A 23591-nucleotide genomic window follows, 5' to 3' on the forward strand; every position below is an offset into this window, starting at 1 on the left:
CCTGGTGGATTTTTTTTAAAAAAAATCTATGATGGTTGGAAAATGTAGCTACCTAATTTGGGGAATCAAACCTTGTATTTGATGTTACACACATCTGAACATGTTATGATATATTTAGACAAACCTTGAAGTCCATTTATGAAATGGCAATGCTATTCCACATTAAAGTAAATGCAACTTTTAAAGGAACAACAGTTGTTTTCAATTGTAGACAGACGCCTGATATGAGAGCTGACTGTTTTAACAAATAATAGGGTAGTACCAGTGGTGGGATTCAAATATGTGAAGAACCAGTTCTCTGTGTGGATGCCACTTCCAGAAGTCCATTCTGGGCTTGGGCAACAAAAAAATTAGCCACCTGTTCTGCCGAAGTGGTGCAAACTGGCTGAATCCCACCACTGGGTAGTGCTGTCCTCATGCTTGATTGGAAGCACTTATTGATAATTGTTTCCATAGAATGCAAAGACTTTTAAAATTTACCAACTCAAATCATTTAATCTTTTCCATATTACTACTCAAACCCTTTGAATTCTTCAATTCTTGTATATTCTTTGAATCTACATAGATGTGATGAATATAGTAAGGAAGTAGATCCCTCAAGAGAGAGGAGGGTGCATTTTAGAAGAGTAAGAGGCAATTCACTTCAGATTTTAGGTGTGTGAGAAATAGGGTGAAGAAAGCCCTTCCCTTTGCAGAGTATATTCTTTAGTAGTAGAGTGCTCAGTCTGGTAAGATTTTGTGTAGATCTTTACAATTCAGGTTTTAAACAACATAAGAAACCTAAATAATATAGAGTCCCAGTTTGGTCTAGTGATCAAGGTACTAGGCTAGAAAACTGGATATGATGAGTTCAAGTTCCATCTTAGCCCTGAATACCACATGGGTGACTTGGGCCAGTTACACACTCTCAGGCAAACCACCTCACAGGGTTGTTGTAGGAAAATAGGAGGAAGATGTGTTGGATATGTTCACCACCTTGGGTTGTTTGTGAAAATAATAAAGATGGGAGACAAATAAATAAAAAAAATGTGGAATTATGTTGGCAGATTTTGCCTCTCTGTCAAAATAAAACTATTTCAAAGGCTGAGGAAACACCTTTTGATTTCTTTCTGCCGGATCAGTGTAACAAAGCACAGGTTTTGTAAGGCATTGGGGTGTGTTTGTGTGTGTGTGTGTGTGTGTGTGTGTGTGTCCAAAACCAGGGATGAGGTCCAGATCATTGTTAGATGTTCCTGGAGGTGGTTGGAAGGTAAATCTTTGAAGGAGGTTGGTAAAGAATAGAAAGAGCTCCATTTTGGAAAGGTTCTCCCCAGCACATACTCTCTGACCTGGAAGAAAACATACATGACAAAATAGTTGGGTTTATTGTTTTCTTAAAATACTTTAAACTATAGCTTCCCAATGTCACATTGTCCGAAAGGAATAATTACATTCTTAAAGATTTAAATGCTAAAAATATATCTTCTTAAAATATGTTAACCTAGGAATCCTTCTTAATACATATATAAACGTAGCGATTTTTGCATATTCTTCCTTTACATAGGCAATTTCAACCATCTGTTCAAGCTTGAGAGAAAGAAAAATGTGCATCCTGCTAACAAAGATTTTTCTTTGAATAATACTTGTGGCATATTTAAGCAAATGCAAACACCAAGTTAATGTCATTTTTATAGATTTTCATAGACTCCTTAGTACTAGCAAGGAGCATATCAGTCTTATTCAAGTTAACTGGATAACCTGATAAATTGCTAAAATTTATTTCAGTATCAGTATATTTTGGCAAAGAACATTCATACTTATTAATTATTGGCTTTAGCTTTAGCATTGTCTTACAAAGCCTTTTCAAATCCATCATGTGCAGATTTCCCAAAATGGATATTGTTCTGGGCCCAGGTGGAAGATTTTGGTAGCTGTTACTCTGGGAACTACCCATTTTGAAAAGGAATATAACTGTAAGAATGAATAGTAATATTAATAAAACAAGTCCAGTCCAAGCCATTTCGTTTCAGAAAAACAACACGGTGGTGAAGTAAAGGGAGATTTATCTTCAAAGGATCTGTGAGGCACGCAGCTTCCCTTCTATAGGGGTAATGTGAAGCTGATTATTTTCTTTGATGGGTGGAATTCTTTCTGGCCAATAAGTTTGCTGAATGCCTTTGTTCAACCCACCTCTCTACCTGACCAGTCCTTGAACTGGGTTGGAGGGAGGATGTAAGTTCTCCCATTTGGTCTTATAAGGCCAACAATAACTGCTTTCGCTGCCTGTGACTCTTCCAAGTGAAAATATTACAAATATTGGGTTATTATCCACATAAGCAGCATCTGCTACCTCCACATCTGTAAGGTTGGTTAACAGTAAAGTAGAAATTCAACATGTATCTAGCCTTAAATAAGTTTTATGAACTGACTTCACTCTGTAGGACACATCCCAGAGATATAGTAATGACATATATGCAGAAACATTTTCAGGAGTTTGCCAAAGCTTCTTTGGGATAAAATCATTTTAACCATATAAGGGAGGGGGAGAAGAATCATAATCATATCTAAAATGACTAAGATATTGTATTTTCCTTTGCATTTTCAAGAAAAATTGAAGTAGAAAAAAACTATAAAAATATTTCACAGAACTTTATTTTGGTACTCTGCTCATAAATCAAAACAACTGTTATTTTCGGCTTCCGGTTCCGGAATTTCAGTGCTCCCAGATGTGTGAGGGATTCGCTCCTCCTGTCGCCTGGATTTCTTCATCGGGGTGGGTGGGTCCTGTAAAGGGGTTGAAAGTTGCCCTGGAGGAGCAATGAGCGGGGAGAGGGCTCTCAAGTCGGCGGTAAAAGGGTGGTGGCCCTCCTGTCAGCTTGGAGCTACTCTCCGAACTGAAGAAGAAAGGATTGGCCACTCCCATGGCCCATCATTTAGCCGTTTCCTGCCGAAGCCAAAAGCACAACAAAGCACTTGAAAGCACTTGAAAACTGGGTGAGAATTGCCTTCTTGTTTTCTTAATTGTCTACTTTCCCTGTCAAAAGCTTCTTGAATTTGCTTCCCCCTGTGAGGAGAGAAGGAAGGGATTTTTCCCCCCACCCTCCTTAAGAGTGGCCTTTGTATACATTGGGAGAGAAAAGAAACAATCTTCTACTAAGTTATACTGATTTATTGGACTTACTGCCTTTCTACTTTTGGCCCAAAGTTCCTATATTTATAGAAATGGACTATTTTACCTATTAGTCTACAAAAGGGGACAAAATAAATGAATAAATAAAAAGATACTGTCTTTTGAAGTACTCTGAGGATATCTAGTGAATATTATTGGCAAACAAGCTTGCTTACATTTTGGACTGATCTTGGCATTAAGATAAAAACCTGAAACAACTGGAGATGAATTTGGCTTAGACTTACTGATTTTTGGACTCTTACTGATTTTTGTTTGAAAAATAGCCTCCACCAAGGACTATTTATAATTATTACAAAATGGAGAAGGATCAGCCACAAACCTTGCTTGATTATAACCTCATACGTGAAACAATCTACAGAGTCACTGAGGTCTATCTCCAGATTTAATAATTTACATGCCAACCTTAAGTCACAAATTGAAACCCAGACTGCAACTAAAGAATTTACACTTCAGAATATAATAAAATTGGAAGATATTACTATTGAGACAGAGGAATATAAGCAACAACTATCCAAAGAACCGACAACTTTAAAAGTACAAGGAACTATCACTATGGCAAATAACCTTAAGGACCAACAACACACTATGGGAAAACTTAATGTGCAATATAGTGATGTTAACATAGAGGAAGTGGAAGATCAACAAAGAGAGTTTCCTGAAAGCCTGGATAGCCAAGCATTAATTACAAAATTGGATAAGACTCTCTATTTAAAGCAGATGAACCCAGATGGAAGAGGAATCCAGACTGAACTGAAGATAAAGTTTTAGAGCAAATACAGAGACAAGAACTAAATGCAACAACATAATGATTACAAATGGTTTGGTTTTTGTGGACCACTGATGGCTAGATGGCCTTCTTCAATTCAAATAATATGTATTGGAGTGAAGGGAGACCTATCTGGCAATTCAAAGGCCTTGGTCTGGAAACCTGATTGGCAAAAAAGAAAGCCTGAGTTAGATTTAAAAAGTGAGTTCTTAGAGAACCATTAAAGGTTATCCTTTTAGTAATCAGTGATCTATCAGGATCTAAAATAGAAAATGTTTATGAGATAGATCTAGAATGTGTTTATGTATTTATTAGGCTTATTTTAGACATTATAATTTGTGCACTGACATAATGGAAATTTGGTTTATAGATCCCACATTTGATGTTAAAAGACGTTTGATTATTCTATTCAAGAATTAAGAATTAGCTAAAATTTAAAACAGAATCTGGTTGTGTATAAATAGTTCTAGATTGATAAACATAGGCTGTGGTCCTGTCAGTAACGAGTGATGTATTAGGATGTTATTACACAATATTTATTAGGTAGAACATAGCTACTCAGCCACTGTGTACATGTTAGGTGCTATAGTTTTTGCTGTAATGAAATGAGGGAAATTTGGGTAGTGAATATTATTTGGGATGTTAAAGGCAAAATTTGAATAATATAATTAAAAGTAAAATTAGGTAAACTTTAATAACAGGACATAGATATATCTCAATGAAATTGAATTGACAAATTTTTCAACTGACCATGCTACTTCTAGAAATGTATTAGTTTAAACTGGTGGTATGAAATGTTAAAGGAAATTGAGAAGGATGTTTTGATAATGTAACCTGAATTATGTACTGAAAACTCTGTTACTGAATCTCTGATTACCCAGTCATCATGATGCTTTCTAAACATGTAGATTTTAACTGAAAAAACAATAAAACCTGTTTTTTTTAAAAAACAACAGCTGTTATTTTCCAGATTCAGTCTAAAAGCTTAATATTATGCATCCCATCCTGATCTGGGACTTTTTCTCTAGAAGTCATGATAAAAGTTCATATAGCTACTCCACTTTTTTCAATCTATTTAAGGCCATACATTTTTGACAGAGATTGTTTACATTTAACAAATTGACATCAGTGCTTCCAATATGTGTCTGTTCAAGGCACAAAACATGTCCCCTTTCTTTTATTTAACTAAAAAAAATCCCCTTTAAAGGAAGGCTATTCAACCTAGCCTTTTAAAGGAAGGCTAACTCATCTGAGCTGTCAGGCTATTCAACGTGACAATCCAGTGTTCTAATCAATCTCATCCCAGTTAAATTTCTAACCTGGTAACACAACTGGCTGCCTGTCCAATACATTATTTCAAGGGTTGTAAAGATTTTAATTTTAGTCCTCAGTATTTTATCAGATTATATAAAATCAGCTGCTTATCTCTGCCAATCATTTAGTATTTTTCCCCAGTTCTTGTAGGAATATATTTGAACAAAATCTTCAGCCTTGTCAAGATGGTCATCCCAACTGAGACAGTTACAGGTTTTCCCACTTGAAATATCTGTCATCCTGTTTCAAGGAATATCTAGCAGTAAGTATCTCTAAATAAACCGTTTTTATTTTTTGTAAAATAAATTCCGAATAATATTAAAGGTTGTTGTTTCCTATTGTACTACTTTGTTTTCCGCAGCTACATTCTGTGTCAACATGTGATTTTGAATTACCTAATATCCTAACAGTAAGGTACACTACTATATATATACATTACAATTTTATGGTATATATGTACTGTATTTCTCAGTTATAGTGGCACTGCTGTAAAACACACCAGAGAATTGGTCAAAGGAGTAAGCTGACTGAATTGCTTCAATATTTTAGAAGCATTCTGTAATGTCCTGGGGTTTTTGCTTGCAGTTACCGGTTGATGAGGCCACAGCGGCCACACAAACAATTGTGACACACAGGGGGGCGTTCACAGTCAAACACCTCCAGTTTGGGGTTAGCGTAGCCCCAGGAATCTTCCAGGAGGTCATGGAGCGCACGCTAAAGGGCATTCCTGGGGTTTGCCCCTATTTTGACGATGTGCTCATCGCCAGTGAGTCCACTGAGGTGCTAGCAGGGAGGCTCGAGGCTGACTTAAGCTGAGAAGGGACAAGTGTAAAATTGGGGTCCCTTCCATTGAGTTCCTGGGTTTCCATATCGATGCTGATGGCATCCATCCTGCAAAGTCCAAGCTGAAGGCAATTCAGCTGGCACCAAGCCCAAAATCCAAGGGAGAGCTTCAAGCATTCCTGGGCCTCTTGAATTTTTACTATGCATTCCTGCCTAACAAGGCTGCAGTGGCAGAGCTGTTACACCAGCTCTTGGACAAGAACACCCCATGGAAGTGGACCAAGGTCCATGAGAGTAGCTTTAAGGCAGTAAAGTCACTACTGTCCTCTAATTCAGTGCTTACGCACTTTAATGAAAATTTGCCAGTATGCATTGCATGTGACGCATCTCCTTATGGGGTGGGGCTGTACTAAGCCATTTGTCAAATGAGGGGACTCAAGTCCCCATTGCCTATTATTCATGGACACTGTCTTCAGCTGAGCACAATTATGCTCAGATTGACAAAGAGGCTCTGGCCATCGTGGCCGGGGTGAAGAAATTCCATGATTACTTGTATGGCAGGGAATTCACGATCTTCACTGATCACAAACCACTGCTGGGGTTATTTACTACTGACAGGCAGACGCCACAAATACTTTCCCCTAGAATGCTAAGATGGTCCATTTTCATGTCATCCTATAGCTATAGGCTGATTCACAAACCCGGTAAAGACATGGGACATGCAGATGGTCTTAGCAGGTTGCCATTGCCACACGTGGAGCCAGATCCGGCTCCAGCTGCTCACATCTTGTCCATTCAAGATTTACCTGAATCCCCCCTACATGCTGGGGATGTGGCTGCAGAAACTGCAGCAGACAGGATTTTAAGCAGAGTGTTGTCATGGGTTCACACAGGGTGGCTGGAAAATAGCCCTGGACCAGAGTTCCAGAACTATTTCACAAGTAGACATGAGCTTTCAGCTCATAAAGGGTGCATCCTTTGGGGGAGCAGGATCATTGTCCCCAGTTCATTAAGGCAGCATGTATTGCAGTCTGCATGAGGGCCATCTGGGCATAGTCTGGATGAAGGCATTGGCACGGAGCTACCTATGGTGGCCAGGGTTAGATAAGACTATCGAGGCCCAGGTACATGGGTGTTTCATGTGTCAACAGTCCAGACCAGAGATGCCACAGGCTCCTGTCCACAGATGGGAGGAAACTCATACACTGTGGTCAAGGATTCACATTGACTTTGCTGGCCCCTTTCAGGGGCAGCTGTTTCTCATAGTGGTTGACAGCCACTCCAAATTTCTGGAAGTAATCCCCATATCAACTATGACTACTGCTAGGACCATCCAGGTACTAAGAAAGCTTTTTGCAACACACGGGCTGCCAGACGTCATAATCTCAGATAATTGGGCCCAGTTCAAAGCGACAGAATTTCAGGCTTTCTTGAGGGCTAACCTCATAAGGCATGCAACGTCGGCTCCCTTTCACCCCTCAACTAACGGCAGGCTGAACACATGGTGCGCACAACAAAGGAGTCACTCAAGCGCATAGTGACTGGAGATTGGCAACATAGGCTGGCTGATTTCTTGCTTTGCCAGCACACTACACCTTGTACAGCAATGGGTAAGAGCCCAGCAGAGCTATGCTGGGGGAGAAGGCTCATCATGAAACTGTACAGGCTGCATCCCGACTGGGTGGCAGCAGATACCTCTCACCCAAAGGCTCCAAGGGGGTTGCAAGTGGGTGATGGGGTGTGGGCCCAGAACTATGGGCATGGGAACTTGTGGGTGCCAGGTAAAACTGTCAAAATCTCGAGCCCTCTTTCATATGAAGTGACTCTGGATGGGGGGGAGTCGTTCGCCGCCATATTGATAAGCTGCAGAAGTGTTTTGCAGAATGGCCACAAGGCGAGGACCTCACGACGGGTCTGCGCCTCGAGCCAGAAACCGGCAACGTAACAGAGCAGTTTGCATGCTCTGAGGACACATGCAGTCAGTACAATGGGGAGGTGGTCATAGATGGACACAGTCCAGGAGTGCAACAGGGGTCCCCTGATGGGGAAAGTCAACCTGAACAAAACAGCCACTGTGCTAACTCTGCTTCTGGAACGGCCAGCTAAAGGGACTCAAGTCAATCCGATTCTCGTGAACTCATGAGTCCTGGTCTACCCAGCCCTGCGGGCAAGCTGGTAGACCAGGAGTTGCCTGGATCCCCCAGGTGGTCTGCAAGGTCACGTAGACCACCAGCTTATCTGCAAGACTTTGTTCTTAAGTAATACTGAGAATGTGTGTACATTCTAGGGGGGAGGAGTGTAATGTATTCGGGTTTTTGCTTGCACTGTTTACGTGTCTGTTTACTGCTGCTTAATGGTTACTCAATATGTGCTTGTGTAACAGCTGATGGCTAAGCCAGACTCCTTGTCTCCAAAAAGATCATTGGATGATTTGGGTGGGAAATGGGTTCCTTTAAACCTATTGGCTGCCACCTAGTGTTCCTCTTTGCCTGAATAAAGCAATGTTCCTGCTTTCAACCTCTCTTCTCACCTCGTGCTTCCAAAGAGCTCACGATGCAACACATTCCTTACCATAGAACCAAAATCTATGTAGCAGATACTATACATTTGCTACTTTGTCCATGATAAATATTTTGACTCTTGATTCCTTTTTGGATATAAATAGCTGTTTCTTGCCCTCCATTGTAATTTAATGATGCAAAAGCATCTGCAATATGAATGCAAGAAATTGGTATACTTTGGTTAATAATTCATTCTGCAATTACAATTACAAGGGTAGAAGTATAATTTTTAACTTATTCTCTCTTTTGAAGATATAGATCATTTATGTTTTAGGAGTAAGAATAACAAAATAATGATGAAGATACATGTGAAAACAGAATAACAGAGTTGGAAGAGACCTTGGAGGTCTTCTCATCCAATCCTCTGCTAAAGCAGGAGACCCTATACCATTTTGGACAAGTGGCTGTCCAGTCTCTTCTTGAAAGCCTCCAATGATGAAACACCCACAACTTCTGAAGGCAAACTATTACATAGCTTGATTGTTCTATCAGGAATTTTTCCCTTAGTTCTAGGTTATTTCTCTCCTTGATTAGTTTCCACCCATTGCTTCTTATCTGATTCTTTTGAAAAAAAAGTTGATCCCCTCTTCTTTCTGGCAGCCTCTCAAATATTGGAACACTGCTATCATGTCTCCCCTACTCCTTCTTTTCACTAGACTAGACATACCCAATTTCTGCAACTGTTCTTCATATGTTTTAGCCTCCACTCTCCTAATCATCTTTGTTGCTCTTTTCTGCACTCTTTCCAGAGTCTCAACATCTTTTTTGTATTGCGGTGACCAAAACTGGATGTAGTATTCCAAGTGTGGTCTTACCAAGACCTTAGCAAGCAGTACTAATTCTTAACATAATTTTGATTCTACCCCTTTGTTAATGTAGTCTAGGTGTAAGGACCTGCCTCAACTATTGCTCCCAAGAAAGCAGAACTCTTGAAACTAGAATTGTTTCAACAGGAACTTTTATTGAGAGTTAGTGATAGCAGTAGAGCAAGGCAATGTCTAAATTCTTTTTTAAATAAATTTTTACTGATTTTCTAATATTACATTTAAATGTTTGGAAAGCAACATGGCAGTTGAGTACAATAATTCTATTACACATAGATATCATTAGTACAGATCTCAAATTATTACAATCACCATTTCCTCTCTTTCTTCCTTAATATCTACTGTCTCATATTTAAACTAATGCAATTCTTGTTCTATCAATCAAATGGAAAATAACTTTCTAACATTTATCAGTAATTTTTAGCTTATATATATCTTGGTTGCTTTAACTTTAATAATGATCATTTCCAAATTTGCAGTGCGGTACTCTAAGGTTCTGTTTTAGGCCTAGTAAACTTCAATATCTTTATAAATGATTGTAGATGTAGTTCTATTAAGGACTACATGAGTGTAGTTTGTCAGCCAGTTATAAATACATCTGGTGATGCTGTCTATTCCACATTTTTCTAGCTTAGCAAGAAATAGATTGTGTTCTACTTTGTCAAATGCCTTATTGAAACCCAGGTATACTATGTCCACAGCATAACATGGAAGCCAAGCAGTCTAGAATCTGGATTTTTTCAATTATTATTGTTTTTGTTAACATTGATAACCTGTAACAAACAAATGCATTTGTATATGTAGAATTATTGTGGAAAAATCTATGTTGCTTAAATAACAAAAAGCAGAACTAAAAATTAAAGAGGATAAAAAATAGTAAAAGATAAAAGGAAACAAAACAAAACAATCAATGAGTAGAAATTACTTAGCATGATTTCCCTACTCTTTTCACTCTCAGAATCTAGATTTTGTGTGCATGCAAATCATTATAGTACAGTTTCAGACAGCCTCTTAAGCCAAGACCATACAGAATCACATTATCCAAGGCTGAGAAATGGCTGTCATGAAGGCCTTGTGTCTTATGAACATGGAATAGCACAGGTTTTGTAGGGCATAGGAGGGGTTGTAAGTCCAACTGCAGGTGTTAGATCCAGATCATCTTTAGATGTTCCCGGGGGTGTCTGGAAGGTAAATTTCTGCAGGAGGCTGGTGAAGAAGAGGAAGAGCTCCATTTTGGCAAGGTTCTCACCTGCACATGCTCTCCGACCTGGAAGAAAGCATACATAGCAAAAAAAGTGCTTATTGGTTTCTTTAATAATTTTACATAGCTTCCCAATGTCAGATTGCCATGGAGAGCCAAATAAGACAAAAAGTTATGACAAAACACTCATATGTAAAATACAGCAATAAAATAAAAATGAATTGTGTTATCAGCATGCTAATCTTAAAAGAAGGCTGAACCATCATAAGTACCATTCTACACCGATTGATTCTACAAGCTAGTAAGGACTACATCTCTATAGAAATAGAGCAGAACAATGATGAAAACTGTCTTGAATGCATTTGGGTCAATATAAAAGGGGGGGAAATGACATTGCCATAGGTGTATACTATAGGCCACCTAACCACACAGAGGAAATAGAGAACATTTTGCTAGTCAGTTAACTAAGGTATGTAGGAAGCACATCACAACAGTAATGGAGGACTTTAATTACCCTGGCATCAAATGGGAGGCAACATTATGCAAGCACAAGCAATAGATCACAGTCAAACTAAAGTCTTAGATTTTAAGAGAGCGAATTTTAATAAACTTAAAGATTGGGAAGGATTCCACGGATGAGAATTCTTAAGGGAAAAACAACCCAAGAAGCTTGGGAAACTTTGAAAAGTGGCATTATAAAAACACAGTCTAGCACAATACCAAGAAGAATAAAAATAATAGCTCTCAAAAGAAACCAGTATGGCTGATTAATTGAAAGACAAAAAAATAAGTATAAAAAGTGGAAAGAGGGACATATAATTAAGGCAGAATATAAGCAAATAGCCCAAGCCTGCAAAGTTGAAGTGAGGAAAGCTAAGGCTCAGACTGAATTAAGGCTTGCTACAAAAGTAAAAAAATAACAGAAAATGCTTATTTCAACATGTAAAAAACAAGAAATTACTCAAGGAAACAAGGGAGAAAGTGGCAAGAAGATGGCAAGCAACAAGGAGGAAGGAGAACTGCTTAACTCATTTTTTGCATTGGTCTTTACACAAAAGGAAAAAAAGACAGTCCAACCAATCAAAAACAGTACCATAAAAAACAGAATAGGAGTACAAGTTAAAATAGGCAAGAAAATGGTAAGAGAGCACCTGTTCACTCTAGACAAGTTCAAATCACCAGGACCTGATGGATTACACCCCAAATAAATAAAGTTCCTTATTCTGAAGATGTGATCTCAGAACCACTGAACTATATCTTTCAAAGATCCTCGAGCACCGGGGAACTACCAGAGGACTGGAAAAGAACTGATGTAGATTACAGAGCTATCAGTATATCAATACCTAGGAACATTCTGGAAAACATAATCAAGCAACAAATCTGTGAACATCTAGAGGCAAACAAATTACCAAAAGCTAACATGGAAAACATAATCAAGCAACGAATCTGTGAACATCTAGAGGCAAACAAAGTAATTACCAAAAGCTAGCATGGGTTTGTCAAAAATAGATCATGTCAGACAAATCTTATTGCATTCTTTGACAAAGTAACAAAATTAGTGGACCAGAGAAAGGCTATGGATGTAATTTAGTTGGACTTCAGTAAGGCATTTGATAAAAGTAAACCACAATCTGCTACTTGATAAGATAGAAGAATGTGGGTTAGACAGCATTATCACCAGATGGATTTGTAACTGACTGACCAAAATGTAGTCCTCAATGGACGGAAGTATTCCATGGGAATACTTTTAGGCCCAGTAGTATTCAACATCTTCATCAATGTTTTGGATGAGGGAATAGATGGGGAACTCATCAGATTTGCAGATGACACTAATCTGGCAGGAATAGCTAACAGTCAAGAAGGTAGGCTTAAGATACAGAAGGATCTCGACAGACTTGAACATTGGGCACTATCTAACAAAATGAAATTCAATGGTGAAAAAAGTAAGGTTCTATATTTAGACAAGAAAAACCAAATGCACAGGTATAGTATAGGTGGTACCTGGCTCATTAGTAGTAACTTTGAAAAGGATCTTGGACGCCTAGTTGACAATCATTTAAATATGAGCCAGCAGTGAGCTGCAGCTGCCAAAAAGCCAATACATGTAGAGATGGAGGTCAAGGATATGAAGGGACCGTGTGCAGAAAACTGCCTGCCTTAGTATCCTGTTATCTGCATGTCTATGAGCTCATTCCAATTCGCACTGCCAAGGACTGCCAGGAACCAGCTAGATATGAGAGACTCTGCCCTGGCTGGGATGTTCGGATGTTCTCTAAGATTGACTAGGGAGTACACCAATAAACAATGCTTTTGCTGTGCGTAATTTCCTGCTTGTTAAAACTGTATATAAGACAATAAACTCTGTCTAGGCAGACAGACATTTTGGGACACCCTGCGATGACTGGTCTCTGAATCCGACAGCTGAGACCAAACAGGGACAAAAACAAATCAACAGGGACCAAAACAAATTAACAGGGACCTCCCTCCAGGGGAGCAACTTTCAACATACTTACCTTCATCTGGAATAGACCCCAAGGTGTACCTTCGTCCTACGGGACCCCTCAGAGGTAAGTATGGGTTGCAATCTATCTCACCAACAGCAGCAGCATGTAGAGGAACTTCACTTCCTGCTACAAAAGTCAGGGCTTAAAGCACCTGAGGCAGAGATAAGGAAGCTCATTGGAGAGAAAGGGAAACATTGTCCTTGGTATCCGGAGCGCAGGATGCTCCATTTACAGGACTGGGTAAAGATAGGGCATACTTTACATCTTGAACCCCAGGCTACAGTTCAGATATTACATATATGGTTTCAATGCCGTCAAACAGTGGAAAAATTTGGCTCTGATGCTTTGGCAGGACAGCAATTGACCACAAAACCTCCACCTGATTATGATAAAATTAAAATCCCCCCCCTAAATCATCTTTAATTGAACTTTCAGCTACTCATGAAGAGGTTAATTCTTCTGCTTCTTCACAGCCATTGTATACCCCCATGAGGCAAATTTTAGAGGAACAATTAGCAAAAGGGGGGAGAATGTAGAAGTAATTGCTGACGGGTCTGGTCCCTTTGCTTCAGTTGATGCTCAAATTGTTTTACCAGATGCCACTCTACAGGTTTCTTCTGAATATGCTTACCAAGCATTTGGAAAAGTGCCTGTTTGTGGCAAGCCTCATCAAGCCTTCTCTAACAGGCAGAAGGCTACCGGGCCGTATCCTGGTTTTGTTAACAGATTACAGGATATAGGAACAGCTTCTTGTCAAACCAATTTATTGGCAGCCGCTTTATCACAAGGCAGCAAGCCTCAAGGAAAGTGTTATAACTGTGGAAAACCTGGACATTTTAAAAGGGAATGTCGAAATCCAGGGGTGGGGGGGATATGTCTGCAGCATCTTGCAGCCCTTTCTATCAGAGGCTGAAACCAAAAGCAAATTTTTTCCTGTCTTTTTCTTTTAATCTGGCTCTTTGGACTATTTGATTCTTTTGTCAGAGGTGAGGCCACTTCCCACTTCACACCTACAAAAGATCCCAGGTTCAATATTCCTTTTAGTCTTTCCCCACTGTCTTTTGAAGTTGGTAGGATAAATTGTAAGTAACCATAAATGATCCTCTCCTTTTAATTAAAAGGGGAGGTCTGTTTTGGCCTCAAACTCCAAATTGATGTTTGTTTTGTTTTCTTATATACTTATATTTGTACATTTGGAACATTAAGCTTGGACTTGGAATGGTGAGAAAAATGGGAGATGGTTAAAGGGCCCTATAAAACCATGTTTGGTTGGAATCACCTCCTGATTTTTCTCGCTTCTTGCAGGACAAGCCATATGTCTAAATGAATGTTGTTTTACTAGTATCTGTGTATATACGTCTGTCTATGTTGTTCTGTGTTATTCCAAGACTTGGAAGAGGGTATAAACCCCCTCTGATAACAATAAACAAAAAGGCCTTATTTAAAAACAAACAAACAAACAAAAAGAGATTCGGAACAAGGAGCTCATTGGCTTGTAAACAGCTCCCTGAAATTATAAAAATAGTGACTGGTTTGCCTGGAGAAAGTATGAAATGAAATTTTTGTATGTGAAATTGTTTATGCCGGCAGTTAGAATGGACGTGAATCAGTTAATTTGCTGGTTTGTAAATGTGTGTGTGTTAGCCTCAAAACCCTACAACCCCCACCTCTGTCCCAGGCTGTGAAAGGAACAGTAAATTGCTGATTTTATTGTTGTAAGTGTTTGCATGAGAAGAGTTTTATGGGGGATCTGTGAGTGAATTTATGGAAAATGCATGTGAAGGAGAGCAAGCTATTTTTTTTAGTGGTGAGATTTTTGTAAAATTCCTTTTACCTTTTCTTTTCCCCCTCCAGTCTCTTTCTCCCCCCCTCCCCACTGTGTTACTTTAAGAATGAAAGAGAGAGAGAGAAGAAGGGGGGTCTGATCGTTTTAACTGTTGTTTTTTCTCTGCTTAGAATTCTGGTCTGAGAAAGGGAGGGTGGATGTGAAATTTAATACCCACTCTTGCAGTTTCAGATTGCAGTTGTTTTTTCCTGGAAGGAGGAGACAGTACTTGTTGGGCAATTCTTTTTGAAATCTTTTGAGTTTTAAAAGAAATTACTCTGCATTGTTTTGTTTAGATTTGTAAGTTTTAACCTACTTGACGGAAGTTTGTTTCCATCTGATTGGAATCTGATGTAAAAAAGATGTTAAGACTCTAGAAAGAATGCAGAGTAGAGCAACAAAGATGATTAGAGGACTGAAGGCTAAAACATATAAAGAACGGTTGCTGGGATTGGGTATGTCTAGTTTAAGGACTAGGTGGTGACATGATAGCACTTTTCCAATATCTCAAGGGTTGTCGCAAAGAAGAAGGAGTCAAGCTATTCACCAAAGCACCCGAAGGCAGGATAAGGAGCAATGGATGGAAACTAATCAAAGAGAGAAGCAACCTAGAACTAAGGAGAAATTTCTTGACAGTTACAACAATCAACCCACGGAACAACTTGCTTCCAGAAGCTGTTAATGCTCCAAGTTATGAATGCTGGAAATTTTTAAGAAGAGATTGGACAACCATTTGTCTGAAATGGTATAGGGTTTCCTGCCTGAGTAGGCGCTTAGACTATAAGACCTCCAAGGTCCCTTCCTGCTGTGTTATTCTGTTATTGTGTTATTCTGAACAGAAGGTTGACTGAGCATCCCACTCTATGTAGAGACAGTTATTACAACTACAGGAATACCTTTATTGAAAGATCATTGTGGGGAGAGGGGACATCTATTAAATCTTCCTTTAAACTCTTTTGGTTGTCAGAATGTTCCCCTGATCCATAAGCTCAATAATTAATCTTGTAGTTTTTAGGGGGAAAAGTATGTATTAATATTTTCTACTAATTACAGCATGCAGTGTTTTCCCCCCCCCCAATGAATGAGTTAGACCAGAGGTCCCCAACCTTTCCAGTTTGGCGGCCCAGAGGGAAAGGGAGGAGCAGGTAAATTTGCTTGCATGACTGCACAAACAGCCATGTGCACCTGCAGTGGTGCTGGCGGTGGCACTAGCACCCCCGTTCATGCACAAATGAGCCGCTAGAACCCACACGGTGCTAGTGGCTGCACTAGTGCCTGCAGGCATGTGCAAATGGGACTACTAGCACCTGCATGCATGGGCAAACAGGGATACTAGTACCTGCACACATGGGCAAATGGGGTTGGTAGTGCTCATGCAGTGGCTAGTCCCCTCGTGGTGGCACTAGCATGAGTAGGGGAGTGCATGCACACATGTGCACACTCACCATCCATTCCTATGGCCTTTTGACCAATAGGCCACGGACCGGTACTGGGCCACGACCCACAGGTTGGGGACCCCTGAGTTAGACAATTTTCAATAATGCCTTCATGTCCTTAACAAGTATCTTCAGCCCCTCATTTTGATAACAATTGACTTCAGATATATCATGGTTTAAGAACCTTGAATGGTGATGACAATCTAGTGATGACATAGACAATGCCTTTGTGAGTTATAGGATATGACTGCCCTAACATCCTTCATAGATTCCTTCAGAGAATCATAGGACTGGAAGGGACATTGAAGGTCCTTGGTATTAATCTCAGAAGTTCATAAATATTTACATCATGGTTTTATTACCACTTTTTCAAATGTTCCACTGTGTCTTGTGAACTTTTCTTTCCAAAATATAAAGCATTCGTATTATGCGTGGTCACATACACACACGTACAGAGAATATTACCTGCAGAGAAAGGCATGAACGCATCTCTTTTCACAAATTTTCCTTCAGCATCAAGAAAATGCTCAGGATAGAATTCATAGGGTTTCTCCCACTGAGACTCATCATGGAGCACTGACGACAGCAATGGAACAATCTGCATACCCTAAACATCAAAAGGGAAAAATCTATATTTAAAAGTGTGTCTATTTAATATATTGTTATAAAAATAATTAAATTTTTAAAACAGCTTTGCAAATGTATGAATTTTTAAATAATGAAAGGTAAATACTAGACAAGGAGAAACACTTTAAGGAAAAATAGGGAAATAGATTATCAGTGCTTAATAACTCCTATGTAAAATGGTTTATACTGTACTAAAAAGATTGGAATCTGAACAATGCAGTGATTTTAGACTGATCACCTTGGGGATGAAGAAGCCTTTGAAAGTTATGTCCATGGTGGTTGCATGTGGCAAGTTGGCTGGAAGAATATCAGCAAATCTTTGAATTTCATGAATTACTGCATCGGTGTAAGGCATTTTGGCTCGGTCTTCTGTCCTTGGCTGACGAACCCCAATCTCTTTTGCAATTTCTTCTTGGACCTTGCCTGGGATGATAGATTATGTATAAAGATGACTCATTGTTTAAATTTTGTTTTAAATGAGAGTTTATGCAAAAATTTCAAACTGTGCAGGATAAAACATGAAGAATTGGTTGCACAGGCTTCGACTTAAACCATTTATTTAGCAACTGTTTGAAATTACAATGGCACTGAAAAACATTCTGCACAACCAATCCTCACACTCTCGACCATCATAGCATCCCTGGCGTTATCAGATCAAAATCTAGGCACTTGGCAACCAGCGTGTATTTAGGATAGTTGCAGCTCCCTGTGGTCAAGTGATAGTAATTTGTGAGCTTTCCAGCTGGCTTCTAACAAGCAGGGTCAATGCAGGAAGCCGGATTTGTTCAATGACCAGATGATTCAACTAACAACTGTGGCAATTCCCTTAACTGCTGCAAAAAATATTTTAAAATTGGGTATGACTCAGTTAACAACAAATAGATGGGGAAGAAATGGAGGTAGTGACAGATTTTATTTTCCTGGGCTCCAAGATCACCTCAGACGGGGACTGCAGCGAAGAAATTAAAAGACGCTTGCTTCGGGGAGGAAACCCATGGCAAATCTAGACAGCACACTAAAAAGCAGAGACATCACCCTGCCAACAAAAGTGCATATAGTCAAGGCTATGGTCTTTCCAGTTGCAACGTATGGCTATAAACGTTGGGCCATAAGAAAGGCTGAGCGCCAAAGAATTGAGGCCTTTGAACTATGGTACTGGAGAAGACTCCTGCGAGTCCCTTGGACTGCAAGGTGATCAAACCGGTCAGTCCTAGAGGAGATCAACCCTGACTGCTCTTTAGATGGCCAGATCCTGAAGTTGAAACTCAAATACTTTGGCCACCTAATGAGAAGGAAAGACTCACTGGAGAAGAGCCTAATGCTGGGAAAGGTTGAAGGCAAGAGAAGAAGGGGACGACAGAGAATGAGGTAGCTGGATGGAGTCACTGAAGCAGTAGGCATGAGCCTAAATGGACTCCAGAAGATGATAGAGAACATGAAGGCCTGGAGGAACGTTGTCCATGGGGTCACGATGGGTCAGACACAACTTTGCAACTAACAACAACAGTTAACAACTGCCTCGCTTAGCAATGGAAGTTCTGGTTCCAGTTGTAGTTGTAAGTTGATGACTATCTGTACATTAGAGAAACACAATATTTATCTCTGAAGAAAATAGATACAGAAAATGTTAGTGACAATTTTTAAAAATAATGATAGTATTTAAAAGTTTTAACTCACTTAAGTAGATTCAGAAATATTAAATAGCTAAATACATTTGTAATGCATACCTAATAACACAAAGCTATGGTTTTTTGTTAGTATTTTGTCATCTTTTTCCTTGTTTATAAATATCCAGAGGAGAGGTGGACTGCTAATTGACTATTAGTTTACATTTTCAAGCCATAGAAAGAATTAAATGTTGGGTGGAGCACATAGAGATGAGTCAAGATCATATCATGGTTGGAATATATTATTCTTCACAGAACAGTCCCTTCAGTTTTGGCTCAGATTAAGATGTGATGTGCTCTTCTTCTAAGAAATAGTAGAATGGGCTAATGAGAATGTAACATGAAGCATATATGTGTGAACTATCAATGCAGAAATATCTTATACCTCTTTCTTCATATTCTCACATTGATGAGTTCCTTAATATCAACAGAAAGGACAATTTATTCTTACTTTCTATTTTCCCTTGTTCATCTAGTAATCTCTTCATTACTATTCTATTTTTGATTGAAAGCCAATAAAATGAAACATGCTTACTTTGGATTTCTGGGTACTTCATCATCAGGAGTATGGCCCAGCGCAGAGTGCTTGCAGTTGTTTCTGTACCAGCAGCAAATAGGTTTCTTGAAGTAGCATTAAGATTTTCATTATGGAAATATCCATTAGTCATCTTCTTACTCTCCTGAGGTGTATTTTAAAAAGAGAAGAACTATCAAGGAAACACAATATACTTATACAACCTAAATTCCAGAAGACCAATAGGACACTTCTTTACTGGACTGAGTACTTTAGTGGAGTCCAGATTAGGGGACATCATTTACCTTTTACAAAATGATAAAGGACTATTGAAGTTGTCATACAAAAACAATGAGAGATGTTGTACTTCTTTACAGGAAAGGAAATAAAAGAGTGAATGTCTAGAAAAGTCATTTATAAGTCAGGAATATTGGCAAGTACACAGAAAAAAAAATTGACATAGTGTATTGAACCTGCTATATATTAACTTCCTTCCTTTCTTTGCTTTTATTTCACCTTTTTCTCTAAAAGAAAAGCTTATAGAGTCTGATAAGACAGTCTCTGTCATCAGTCTAAAATATATACTTGGCAAAAGGAAGAACAGAAGGAAGAAATGAAAGGCATCATTCCCAAAAAAATTAGACCATAGAATTATAACTAGGGTGGAAAACAGTATCAGGAGAATGGGCTGCTGAGGAACTTTTCCCATGAAGGACTTATCCCAAGATGCCGTGTTGAGGGGCAGGCATTTTTTTCTGTCCTGTCACTGAACAGCTGATTTTCCCACCAAAGCTGTGTATTTGGTGGCTTTGTTCCTTAGAAATGAATGTGAGCAACTAGTAAGGACCTAAGAAGATTTTTGGATGATTGTGAACCTTTGGAGTAGAGAGATCTTGAAGACTGCAATTCTTGGTAGGAAGCGATCTGAAGTTCGGGTCTTTTACCACATTTTCCCTTCAGCTTTTCATTTGTTTTAAGCACACCTTGGTTTTAATTGCCCAGTCTTATTGCGCTGAGATACCCCAGGAGTAAACACAGTAAACAGTGGTGCATATTAAATGGTGGTTTATCTTACACTATCTATAATATCATACACCAGGAACAATATACATTTATTTATTTATTTATTTATTTATTTATTTTATTAGACTTATATACCACCCTTCTCCCATAGGACTCAGGGTGGTTCACAAGGTTTTTTAAAAACAATACAGCAAATTACAAAAATGAAAAACAATTAAACAATTAAAATACATACACGTGTTAATACAGCAGTCTCCAACAGACAGCAGTTACAGCAGGAAAAGGAAAAGAGAGAACACAGCAGCAGAGCCTTCCTTTTATACAAAGCTCTTAAAAAGATACAGACCCTGCAGAATCATACCCATCATTACATCTTACATTATATCAGTTGGTTAGCTTTCAAATCATTACCTTGACACTCCTCCCATTTAAAGCTAAACAGCTGTTAACCCAAATGCTTTTATACATTCTTGATGCTTGCCTGCATTTAAAAGCTTAGTCAACATATGAACATTCCTTCTCTGTGTAAATCCTTGTGCAACTAGCCATGCTTTATACTGCAGTTCATTATTGTGTAAAACCTTCTTTTTATATACCCATTTACACCCCACAGCCTTTGTTCCTTCTGGTAAGTTCATAAGGGTAAACACCTGATGCACATTCATAGACTCCATTTCTTTGTCCATAGCCTCCTTCCATTTATCCTGTTCTACTTGAGGCAATGATAACATCTCTTGGTAATACGAGGTTCATACCTTACATTATACAATATAATTCCACTTGCCGAGAACCGATCAGGAGGTACACCTTTATTGCTACGTTTAGACCTCGCTGGGATCATCTGTTCCTGTGTTTCTGTTACTTCTCTCTTTACCTCAGGTCTATCCTCTTCTATTCCTACTATTTCTTTTCTTTTTTAATAGATTTTATTAGTTTTTATAGGGTTAGGAATAAGGGGGGATTGGGGTCGGGGTTAGAATTTGAGTTAGAGTTAGGATTAGGATTAGGGTTGGGGTTTTTCCAAATAACATTCTCAATATTTAGCAAACAGCATAATGTCTGGGTTCATGTGTTTAATAAACAATAATAGATAATAGTTAATTATCATAAACAATATGTTAATTAATCATTCAATAACCTTCTTCTTGCTAATATATATTCAAAATTACATATCACATTCCCTTCTAATTCGTTTTTCTAGCCATTGATAGAAATTATCTCGTGTTCTAAAGTACACTGAGTCTTCTTTCTCTTTTAACTTTAAAGTCAATGTATCCATTTCTGTACACTCTAGAATTTTCTTAATTAGTACTTCTTCAGCTAGTAAGTTTTCATTTTTCCAATGTTGGGCAAATACAATTCTTGCTGCCATTTATACGTGTAGTATTAAATATCTGCAATCTTTCTCATAATTAGCTCCTATTATTCCTAACAAAAATAATTCTGATTTAAAGTCTATTTGTTTTTTAGTCTTTTTCTCCAACCATAAATGTATTTTAACCCAAAATCTTTTTGCTTTAGGGCATGTCCACCAGATATGATAATAAGCACCTGGACTTTGTTTGCATTTCCAACAGTTGTTTGAAGTATTTTTAAACATTTTTGCTAATCTCACTGGTGTCATATGCCATCTGTAAACATTTTATATAAGTTTTCTTTATATGCCACTGCTTTAGTTAATTTCATATTTCTTTCCCATAACTTTTGCCAATCTTTTAATTCTATATTATATCCAAAGTTCTTTGCCCATGTTATCATTGTTTCTTTTAATTGTTCTTCCTCCATCTTTAAGTTTAACAGAAATCTATAGAGTTTCTTAACTTTTCATCTGTTTTTAGCAGTATCTGATCAAATTCTGTCTGTTCTTTATAAAATCCCATTGTTTTAACATCTTTTTCATATCTCGTTTGAATTTGCAGTTATGGCCACCATGCTAGATCAATACTTTGTTCTTGTAAATCTTGTCTGTCTTTCAATTTTTCTTCATTGTCCAAAATAACTTTATAAGTCACAACTTTATCATAGTTAATTAAATTTGGGTGAGCAAAATCTTCCATTGTTGAAAGCCATTCAGGTATCTTAATATAAATTTTTTCTTTTCTTTTTTCCCATTCTGAAAGAAGTGCATTCCTTATAAAATGGTTTTGAAAGTATCTATGTATTTTATTCTTCCCATACTACAGAAAGGCATGCCAGCCAATTTGTACTGTAGGTTATACCCCTCTAGGTACAATAGTCTTTTATCTCTAAGCATTATCCATTCTTTAAGCCATGTTAAAATAGTTGCTTGGTAGTATAACCTCCAGTCTGGCAGTCGAAATCCTCCACTTTCTTTTGCAATTTCACTGCCCAGCTGTTCTCTTACAGTTGAATCTCTCAGAGATGGTGCCAAGGTCAGGAAAGTCTTGTCTAGGTCTGGGCTGTGAGCCAAGTCTCTTTTTAGGAAATATAAATTGCCATATCAAGCTTCACCACAAGATGTCACCAGTACCATTTAAGGTTTTTTAAATCCCAATTTTTTCTAGGTTCTTTTTCCAATTTTATTTCTTTTTTGCAGATAATAACAAGAGTCTCCAGTAAAAATAGGAAACTTTTTGGTCCCCAAGTTTCAGAAGCATATAAATCCAATTAGATTTAAATTGTTCTTTTTGATGCCGCTATTCTTAGAGGGTGGGATAGAAATTCCCTTCCCTCTCTCCTCACAGGGGGAAGATACTTCAAAAAGATACTTTCCTGTCAATTTGAAGAGCTGCCTTGGATCGAGCAGAAGGGCTTCCGCCCTTCTGCAATCAAGCAGGGGTCCTCTCCTTGCTCATCACCCCTACAGGGTGACTTTTGTCCCTTTCCAGAGTCCCCCAGGGGGATAAAACTGGACACTGGAGATGGAGCTCACCTTCATACAACCGCCAGAGACATGATGGCAAACTGGAAGTCCTGTTCTAACAACTTATAATATTGTCTCTTAATGTCTGTTTCTTGAAGACAAATTATATCCATTTTTAATTTTTGTAATCGTGTAAAGATTTTTCTCCTTTTTGAAGGAGAATTTAGTCCATTTATATTCATTGACAAAATCCCACTCTCCTCCATCTCTTTCAATTATATCTAAGTCTTAATCTTCTAGTCGATCTTATCTGTCTCTCATCTCTTAGTCTTGCTCCTTCTTCTGTATATGTGTTTTTAATTTCTTCCTCCTCTCTTGGTTTGACTGCTTCTTCTACTTCCATTTCTTCCTGTTTCTTTGTTTCTCTCTTTGTACCAGATTCAGGGTCACCTCTTTCCCAAAATGCTCTATGGTTGTCAAAGAATTCCATTGCTTTAAGTGGCATGTCCAGTCTATATCTTTTCGTATCCCTGTAAATTAAAATCTCTCCTGG

The 23591-nt window shown here is 38.4% G+C and overlaps 1 protein-coding gene across 1 annotated transcript in view; it reads right to left on the bottom strand.

Annotated features, from left to right (window-relative positions):
- Positions 1–10496: 10496 nt before the first annotated feature.
- The window catches only part of LOC308676662 (uncharacterized protein), a gene marked incomplete at its 3' end in the record, with an annotated part of 269324 nt that continues 256229 nt past the window's right edge, over positions 10497–23591 (bottom strand). Inside the window, exons 15-18 of the mRNA XM_081342650.1 lie at positions 19213–19357; positions 17249–17433; positions 16849–16990; positions 10497–10684 (exon numbers count right to left, since the gene is read on the bottom strand). Of these exons, the coding sequence (XP_081198776.1) occupies positions 10497–10684; positions 16849–16990; positions 17249–17433; positions 19213–19357 (660 nt within the window). The remainder of the gene's footprint in view (positions 10685–16848; positions 16991–17248; positions 17434–19212; positions 19358–23591) is intronic.

Source organism: Vipera berus (genome assembly GCF_964194415.1).
Source record: "Vipera berus genome assembly, chromosome: 1".
Classification (NCBI taxonomy): Eukaryota; Metazoa; Chordata; class Lepidosauria; order Squamata; family Viperidae; genus Vipera; species Vipera berus.